Raw genomic sequence first — 10085 nt, 5'->3', positions numbered from 1 at the left:
GGGTATCCGAATCTGTCTGATTACTAATGAGATGTGGATATGTTATTACTCATTTCTTACCAATTATTATCTGTCCGATAAAATTATCCAATTAAGTTACTTATTTAAATTTATTATAATTTTTTTACCTGTGATACGTGACTATTTTTCTAGATTTTCTACTAAAATAGCTACCAAAGTTGTTAAATTCTTAAATTTCAATCATAGCCCTCACAAATATAAATGTAAAAATGTAAATAGGTAGTCGAAAACTTGTATTCAATCTGTATTCATGCCCATTTAGAAGGATCTGCTTAAGAAAATAACTATCCGATTATCATCCGAATCCGACAGAATCCATCCGAAAACCGATAGGATATTATCTGAATCCGTCTGAATATAATAGAATGCGGATATGATATTACCACTATCTGATTGGAATCCAGTCTGTTTACACCCCGTATACATTACATTACTGACTGACCCTTATTTCTCCTCTAGAATAAAAGGAAATTCACTTGTGAAGAAGAATAATACATCTCAACTAACATAGTTGTGTTGTATGCCATCTCCTGGATTATTCATGCGGATTGATTATCACATTGACAGGATTGGAAGCATGGGTGATGATAATCCTGGCACCTCATAGCTTAGATCGGACTTTCTGGATAAGCTCTCTTCGAAGTATCTTCCCAGAAACTGATTTTGGAACACTACTTATGAATGCTACACGTCGCAATCTTTTGTAGGGTGCAACCTGTAACAGAAGACAAATTCTGACTCTTCTAAGTTGCATGTACAAAAAAGCTCAAATTCAATATGCATATTTCGCTATTAAGTAGTACCGCATATCAAAATCCAAACCCAAAAAGGAAAACGACTAAGGTACATTCAGAATGGTCAAAAGTGCAGATCATCCAAACTTTGACGGTCCATGGCTAAGTGCAAGGTGTAAGTGAGAAAACAGTTCATGGAGGAAAACATAGAGTAAAATGGTCATTGAGCTTTTCTTAAGTGGTTGGTCCAGAGAACGTCCTATCTTATTGACCCTTCATAAACTACAGCAAACCTAAGATGGGGGAAGAGCAGTTTTTAGAAGCAAAATAATGTGTTATTTTCACTTATGGTGATATTCTGAAATCATTAATTATTTCGTGAATCATTTTACTCAAGAAAAGTGAAATGGATTTTGTGTATTCAAACGGCTTTTGAAAAGCACAAAGGGAAATAATAATCAGAGGTTTTAGACAATGTTGGACTACTGAGGTGATGCCTGGTTACCAGCATAGGTGAAGGGAAGTGAATAAAAATAGATGAGAAAACAAGAAGCAAGTTCTCCTATCACTACCACCAATATTTTGTAACTTTACTTAACATGTTAAGTACTATTGACTTCACTTCTCAATCAAATTACTTGAACTTGAATGGGAAAGCTTATTTATATTACATGGTAAGATTTAAGTTAGTTACAAACCAGTGAGAAGTGAATGGCACTGGGCAAAGAGGAGTAGTGGGTAGAAAGACAGTGGCAGTAAGGTTACTTAGTGAATGGCTAAGCCAAGCAGCACAGATCCCTCGTTGAATTGTTAAGGGGTCAAACCAAAGGCAGGAGGGTGAGAATAAAGTTTTTTTTTTTTCATTTTCTCAGCACCAAAGGGTTTCATTGAGTTAAAAGGGAAAATGTTGGACAATCAAGCTGAGGTCAAATGTCATAGAAAGCATAAACAAAAGCAAAAAGTAAAACACAAATTACTCTACCTGCTTTGCAACAAATTCCTGAATTTCTCCTTCACTTAGTGAGCTACTGGGTGAACCGACAACATATGCAATTGGGACCTCACCAGCTTCATCATCTGGAAATCTATGACCCAAAAAAAAAATGCTCTAGTATCAGACGGTATTAATTAAGCAAATGTTTGCTTGATTTTTCTGGAGCTATGTTGAGTTTATCAACAACTTACGGGATGACAGCAGCATCCAATATGTCTGGGTGAGTCAGAAGAACTCCTTCGAGCTCCGCAGGTGCCACCTAACAGAATAAAAAAAACTCAATATTCTTATATAGCGGAAAGAGAGCTAAGAACAGGAACATGCAGAAAATTTCACCACCAACCAACCTAGTTTTACACAAAAAAGCAGTGTCAGAGCCATGAAGTCATAGTTACATTTACCATGAACGGATGATAAGAAAATAATAAAAAGATAAACTAACCAACACACAATAAGTCTCACCTGGAATCCTTTATACTTGATGAGCTCTTTTATTCGGTCAACAACAAATAACTGTCCTTCTTCGTCAAAATATCCTAGATCTCCGGTTCGCAGCCAGCCTCGGTTATCTAAGGTCAACTTTGTAGCCTCAGGATTGTTGAGATAACCTATAGATCGAAGCTTATAAAATTAGTACTGGAAATGAGTAAATTACCCTATAGATCGAAGCTTATAAAATTAGTACCGGAAATGAGTAAATTACCTAAAGAGCACTGGTAACCATTAATGTTGATATTCAGAAACCCAAGAAAACACTATTTCACGTGAAAGTCGAAATGAAAGTGTTATTCCCAGATTGACACTGAGAGGGGGGTGAATCAGTGTCTACAAAAATTCACCACAATGTGGCTGGGTCTACCAGACAGTGTACCACCACTCTGCAATCAAGGCACTCCAATATGTGCAACAAAGAAAAATAAACAAAAACGCAATGCACCAGAGTTTACGTGGTTCGGCCAAATTGCCTACATCCACAGAATAATACCCTACCTAGGGTTTCGTATATTACTCAATACACTCTTAGATATTTTGACTGCTATAACAATCCAGGAACACCAATCCCTGTTATAGTCTAAAATGCAATTCAGACAAGGGCACCAACCCCAACCCCCTAGGCAAGCTCCAACTTGCTAGGTCACATTATTTTGACTGCTACAACAGTCCAGGAACACCAATCCCTGTTATAGTCTAAAATGCAATTCAGACAAAGGCACCAACCCCAACCCCCTAGACAAGCTCCAAATTACATTCATGAGATAGATTCTTCATCACTAAACATAACCTCGAAAATAATAGACAATCACTTGTGAATACGGGTTACCTCAACTTGTATAAGATGCATGGTAACAATACTTGTTTCTCTTTTTCTCCAACTCTTTTTTTTTCTCTTCTCAATCTTTTTCAGTTTTCTCTCTTTAAAAAAGCCATACAACCATGTTCCCTTCTTTTCTTCTGCTGCTTCTCTTTTCTTCTCTTTCACTTTCTTTCTTGTTCAGCAAAACAAAAGACTTCTTATTCCCAAGCTTCAGATCTCCATAGCCAACCAACGTCTTCTGGTTCGACCTCCACGCTATTCCCAAGCTCCTCAAAACGTCCTCCCTCTTCTGCTGGAGTTTGCTCTCCTTTTATAGATTAATTTAACTCAGAGTTTGAATCAAACTCAGAGTTCCTATCTGACTTAAACAAGGAGTGTTTTAACGTACAAATCGGATTAACTTCGAGATCTCCAATGAACAATCCCACCGTTGGATTTGAAGTTCAAGAAGTCGTGAAGCTCTCCTCCAAAAATCGGCTCAATCGAACACTGGATGACCATCCGATGAAGAGGTTGATCAAAACTGGACTCAGAGTTTGAATCAAACTCAGAGTTCCTATCTGACTTAAACAAGGAGTGTTTTGACGTATAAATCGGACTAACTTAGAGATCTCCAATGAACAATCCCACCGTTGGATTTGAAGATCAAGAAGTCTTGAAGCTCTCCTCCAAAAATCGGCTCAATCGGACACTGGATGACCATCTGATGAAGAGGTTGATCAAAACTGGACAGAGACCCTCAAAAACGGGATTCTTGAGTTTTCTTTATTTGAATTGGATTCTTTCTCTCGGAACCTTTTTGTGTGTTGCTGTACCATATCAAAACTCACTTAAGTTGCCAACAATGACAACTCCTTCATTTTAGGCCAATGGAACAACAGAAAGCATAACCAATCCCAAGTTTCCAAAATGTCAGAGAATATTCAAGTAACAAATTAATTCCCAAAAAAGTATTTCAACCTAATAGTCATTGAATGACATAATAAGAAGCATGTTTGAGAGATTTCTTTCTAAAAGTGCTCTCCGCGTATGGTCAATCTTTCTATTTTTGTAAGAATATTTCATAACATCATAATGACAGACGAAACAGCTACAAAACACCATTTTATGTATTAAAATATTATGAATAGAGTTTAACTACAGCATAATTTTAGCTGTTTCGTAATAATCTGTAAGAAGTAGCTGCACTTCGATGACACACGTTAGAAAAAAAAAAGTCCTAAAATGTTTCATGGTCCACATTCTGTGGTCATTAACCTAATGAACAAAATTAAAGGATGCTCCTTATCTAGGAAACTATAAATCAAGCACAGGAAGCAAGTTTGATCCCCTATTTCTTAAATAAAAGTGATGTTATCAATAAGGGAAAATGCTTGGGTAATGAGCAATTAATGTGCAGCACCTGTAGCGAACGGTCAAGATCTCGATTTCAACCGTCCATTTTCGAAAAGTGTATTTTTCACAACCCCGAGGGATGGCTCAGTTGGCAAAGCCCAACGCTTCCACATAGGAAGTTAGAGTTCGAATCTCCTCGGGGCCAAGGGGCAAGCCCCGCCTATATTAATTATATAAAAAAGCGCCTTGAGGATGTAGTCGTGGTGCGCGAAAGCTGGCCCGGATGAACCTCATTCCAAAAAAAAGTGTATTTTTCACACTTATGAAAAATGCACTTGAGTGTGCAGGTTCGGACCCTGTTATTCCAACTAAAGACAAGCTCTACACGAGAGAGACGCGAGTTGAAATTAACTGAGAAATGACACTGAAGTTTCACAGGTAATCTATTCTAAAAGAATAGTTGTTACAGCAGCATCATGTATATATTTTCAGAGAACACATAGAAACAACATAGTTCCGCGCAGTACCTTTCATTACATTTGGTCCTCGAACCCATACTTCCCCTAATTGATTGGGAGGAAGAGGCTTTTGTGTCTCCACAGCAACTATTTGTGATTCAATTCCTGGAACAAGAGGTCCACTTGAACCAGAATGGCGAGCTCCTATTCTCGGACTCGCGACTGTAACAATTCCACAAGTTTCAGTTAACCCATAACCCTGTTAAATGACCACAGAGTTGAAGTCAAAACAGGATGCATCTTTCATACTCAAAGCTAGAAACATTCTATATTCTGTATTGTAGCTTCAAATAGAACTTTGAATAGAAGAACATGAGTACCTGAAGAACATGGGCGTGAGGCAAGTTCTTGGCACATTCCTCCATTATTTCCTTACTAAGTGGAGCCGCGCCGGAACCAAGGTTCTTAAGAGACGAGAGATCATACTTCTTGACCACACTCTGCTTCGCCAGAGCAATCATGACCGGTGGAACCACGTACAAATGGGTCACCTTATACTTCTCAACTGCGCTTAGCACCATGTCCATATCGAACTTTCCAAGCGTGACAACCATGTTCCCCCTCTGCAACTGGGCATAGGTGATGATGGAGAGGCCGAATATATGGAACATGGGAAGGAAACAGAGGACCACGTTGTGTATCTCGCCGGCAAATTCCTGGTCACTGGTCACCATGAGAGCGGCAGAAACGAAATTCCGGTGGGTCAGAATGACCCCCTTGCTCGTCCCAGTGGTGCCGGAAGAGTACAAGAGCGCCGCCGTATCGGTTAATCTGACCGAAGCTCGTGGAAAATCAGAGACGGGTCCTATAGCCAAATTAACCAGGTCGGAAAAAGAGGTGATTCCGGCACCGGATATCAGCGGAGACGAAATATTGAGGTGTCCCAAGATGACGGCCGGCAAACCAAAATCTTTGAGCTTGTCCCACAGGGAAGGAACGGTGATTACAAGCTTGGGACGAGAGTCCTTGACCTGTTTGGAAACCTCGGTTGTGGTGTAGAGAGGATTAACGGTGGTGGCAATGGCTCCGAGAGCGACGATGCCCAGAAAACAGAGAGGGAACTGGATGGAATTAGGGGCGAAAAGGAGAACGACATCGCCTTTCTTTATACCCAAACGGAGCAAACCATGGGCGACTCTAGCTACGGTGGATTTGAACTGGGCGAAGGTGAGTGTTTCGCCGGAATCAGCGTCGGCAAGTGCAAGCTTATCGGAGTATGCCGAGGAGTTTCTGAAAAGAAAAGGAACTATTGAGAGCTTTGGGTCTTTAGGGATGACAATGGGAGGACGGAGGGATCTGTAGATCCCATCCCTTCCATACCCAGATTTCTCCATTACCAAATCAACAGGAATTGAGTGTCAATGATTGCAAAACTGAATCCAAATGACGATAGAGAATGCATTTGGTCTATATAAATCAATCATGTTATCACCGTATCATCTAGGTTTGGTGTTTCAATCAATCAGGAAATCACAGTTTGGTCTTCGAACCGTTTTATGTCAACCTCAACGCAATCAGTGTAATATATCGATCAGTGCATGTGTTCCTACTCTTTTACATATATGAGTTGATACAAGCCTTTCTGAATAAACTTGTGCCTAACAAATTAATTACTTCAAGAAGTGTTTCAGGTCCGTGTCTCCCGGAACATTAATGGCGGGTAAGGAACAGCATGAGATTGTAATATTGAATGTAAGAAGTTTGTAAAGAGAAGGAAGGTGGACGGAGTCTACAGGGGAAGAGCGTAGCAGCAATCCATAATAATGAATTTTAAATATTACAGAAAAATTTTGTTTATTGGTTGTTGACTTGTAGCTCAGCTTTCTCATTCTAGCACTTGCTACAATAGAAGTAGTTGTGTTCTTCGCTTAACCGAAGAAAATGTATAAGAAAAACAGAAAGTAAAAATAAATTAGTTGTTGAAGCCAGTGCAGTGTATCACTGACACAGAGCGATATGTCGCCGTGTCGCTGGGGCGAAGACACCCCCAATTACACGATAAATACCTTTTTTCGGCGATATATCTTCAACGGTCGACTTTTTTGGTCTACGCTGCGCTGACCAACACCTCTCTTCCTCTTTTTCGGTCTACGCTGCACTGGCCAACGCCTCTCTTCCTCTTCCTCCGCATACCTGCCGCGCTCAATCGCCAATGGCTTTCGTAGAAAAACCCTAGCATTAACGACATGACAACCAAAGGTTGAATGAAAAATTCAAATTCAATTTCAGAAAAGAAAGGGAAGACGAAGCAGAAGACACCTCCAATTTCCTTGTCGGAAAAGCCGATCATTGAGGCGAAAGAAACCCTCATTTTTTTTTCTTCTTCTTTCGCTTCAACCGAATGCTTCCAAAACAAAGTTCGACGGAATCCAACCGTCCAACACCCACCATCCTCACCACATTTCCCGCTTTCCTCCTCTTCTGCACCCACATCCGGAGCCCACCACCAGATTGCCATCACCGTTGATCTCAGCAACGAAAGCGCATTTGCATTAAATGGACTGTGCAGAATTATCTTCGCCCTGGTGATGCTTGTGAATCGTGATCCTACTTCATGTGTGTCCTACTAGCGTCCTTTATGGTGCTGATTGGGGCTCACAAAACCGTCGATACTGATGAAGAGTCCCAGCGAAAGCTCAAGGATGATTTTTATGCCTTTACAACTACCAAAGCTACTGATCTTTCACAACCTTTTGTTGATGCCCAGATCCCTTTTAAGATCCATATCGTCAAAAAGTCACCCGATATGTCGCCTGTGTTGGTGGTGTCGCTAGGCACCGACACGGTGACACCAAGTGACATGTCGGACTTGGTTGAAGCTATGGTAAAAAAAAGCTTTAGTCCTACGCATTAAGGTCAACAGAATTTTTGGACGGTTGGATCTGATATTTAGTCAAGATTTCAATCTCAACCTTTGAATCTCAATGGTCCGAAATGTGTCACTTGACAGTCTTGCACATTTAATGTACAGGGTTAAAGCTAGGTCCTAGCAACATAGGATACATGTCAAAATAAGTGTGTGTGTGTGTGTGTGTGTGTGTTTGTTTACAATGGTATACACAAGCAGCTAGCCCAAAATTTAAGTATTTCTTCCGAAGAAAAAAAAAAAGGAAGAAAGGAAAGTAGGAGAAGATTTCTTCGTTGGAGTTTCTATAGATAGGAGAACAAGGGAGAGGGTGAGATAATCCAAATTTGCTTCTGTGGAGCGTAATTAATGCGCTCCACGGTCAAGCGAGCCGTCCGATTAGAATAATGTAAACCCACCTCATACAGACCTGTTTTTCGGTTCGGTTCGGTCTAGCGAAAACCAGCGGTCTGAGTAAGAGCGGTTCGAGTGGGTTATGTACTAGTATTCCATACCAAATGGTTAATACGTTTTAAACAGAATACGTAAATACGTATATACGAATTTCAAAAACCAAAACGGGACGGTTCATTTTCAATTTTCAAAATCTTTTGAAATACCACAAAATGTTGTATTGAATTTTCCCCCTAGGGTTTTTGTATAAAGAATTTGAAGTCAGGTTCAATTTTACCGAAAGCTGAAAAACATCATAAATTGTCATTTTCTTCTTCTGTGAGTATTACTACTCATCCTTTAGAAATTATTTATTGTGATCTATGGGGACCAATACGAATTTTGTCTGTTAGTGGATATGATTCCTATGTTATTTTTATAGGTGATTTTACTCGTTTCGCATGGCTTTGTCCTTTGCACAATAAATCTAATATGATTTATTGTTCAAACATTTTAAGACTATGGTTGAAAATCTCTTTTCTTTTACAATTAAAATTTTCCAAGTGATGGTGCCTTTAAATTAATAAAGGGAGTTTTCAAAATATACGTAGATGATTGTGGCATTGTTTCTCACATCTTATGCACACACCCCTGAACAAAATGGCGTTGTTGAAAGAAAACATCTCCACATTACAAAAACAATTTTATCTCTTATGTTTTAAGCATATATGCCAAAGCAATACTAGATGGAGGCATTCACGACTACTGTATTTTTAATAAACCGGATGTCAATACCAGTCTTACACGATAAATCACCGTATGAGATGCTATATGGTACGGCACCAGATTATTCTATCTTGAGATTTATTTTTTTTATTTACTATGTTATCCAATTTGAAGTTGTATTGAGAAGACAAATTGGACCCAAAGTCCAAACCTTATGTGTTTCTTGGTTATGATCAAAATTACAAAGGATATTGGTGGTTAGACAAAAAAACTGGGATTTTTTCCGGTCTTGTTACTTTTGATGAGAATATTTTTTCCTTTCAGTATGTTTCTCTCAAATCAATCTTAAATATCAACCAAAACCTACAATAACTATTCCACTTCCCCCTTTGCAACCTCATACATTAGCCACTCACCTTCCCCACCGTTTTCAACTCTATCATATAATCATCCTCCCCTACACCAATTGCTCCCACTCATCCCATGGTGAGATGAAGCCAAATTGGTTCCCTTAAGCCCAAAGTCCCTGTCTCCCTTCTTACCAACAAACAACCTATTCCTACAACCATTATAGCATCAAACAGTACCATCCCAACCAAACCCAAAACCTAGAAAATCGCCTCAAAAAATCCTAAACTGATAGTGGCAATGGAGGAAAAGTATGGAGCACTAATGAAAAACCATCATGGACATTATTCCTTACACTCCAGGCATGAATGTTGTAGGTTGCCGATGGATCTATAGAATCAAAATAAAAAGTGATGTAGAAGGCAACATTAGTTGCCAAGGGCTTCAACCAACAACCAAGGATAGATTTTCATGAAACCTTCAGTCTAGTTGTGAAACGCATCACTATTTGAATTGTCCTCTCTATTGCCATCCCCAGATCATGGCCAATTCATCAACTAGATATTAAGAATGTTTTTTTGAATGGGTCACTAACTGAAGATGTCTACCTGGAACAACCTCAAGGTTTTGTTTTGTCAACCAAACCCATTTATGTCTGTTATCTACAAATGGTACTAAATGGTTTGAAACAAGCACCAAGAGCATGGTTTCAACGTTTCAAGACATATATTCTTCAATGAAAATTTTAACCAAAGTATTGCAAATCCATTTATGTTTATCTACAATAGCAATACTAATATGATTGTTTTAATATTATATGTGAATGACATCATATTGACAAGTTCCGACGAAGCCC

The 10085-nt window shown here is 39.2% G+C and overlaps 1 protein-coding gene across 1 annotated transcript; it reads right to left on the bottom strand.

Moving 5' to 3' along the window:
- Positions 1 to 441: 441 nt before the first annotated feature.
- On the bottom strand, positions 442 to 6404 carry LOC149021834 (putative CoA ligase CCL7). Its single transcript, XM_089147197.1, has 6 exons — positions 5238 to 6404; positions 4927 to 5116; positions 2212 to 2357; positions 1941 to 2008; positions 1738 to 1840; positions 442 to 736 (listed from the first exon to the last, which is right to left on the bottom strand). Exons 1-6 carry the CDS (start codon positions 6249 to 6251, stop codon positions 623 to 625), a joined length of 1635 nt encoding a protein of 544 aa, XP_089003323.1. The 5' UTR covers positions 6252 to 6404; the 3' UTR covers positions 442 to 622.
- Positions 6405 to 10085: the final 3681 nt, after the last annotated feature.

Source organism: Hakea prostrata, chromosome 3 (genome assembly GCF_041222555.1).
Source record: "Hakea prostrata isolate BN-2017 chromosome 3, UWA_Hpros_2, whole genome shotgun sequence".
Classification (NCBI taxonomy): domain Eukaryota; kingdom Viridiplantae; phylum Streptophyta; class Magnoliopsida; order Proteales; family Proteaceae; genus Hakea; species Hakea prostrata.
This window is presented reverse-complemented; position numbering and strand designations above follow the sequence as displayed.

What these genes read in the sequence shown, in the direction of transcription:
- LOC149021834 (XM_089147197.1), bottom strand. Translation starts at nt 6,251, where the DNA reads ATGGAGAAATCTGGGTATGGAAGGGATGGGATCTACAGATCCCTCCGT. An exon ending in TTGGATGCTGCTGTCATCCC is followed by an intron (nt 1,841 to 1,940) that starts GTAAGTTGTTGA and finishes TTTGGGTCATAG; the next exon opens with ATTTCCAGATGATGAAGCTG. An exon ending in AGGAATTTGTTGCAAAGCAG is followed by an intron (nt 737 to 1,737) that starts GTAGAGTAATTT and finishes CTTCTGTTACAG; the next exon opens with GTTGCACCCTACAAAAGATT.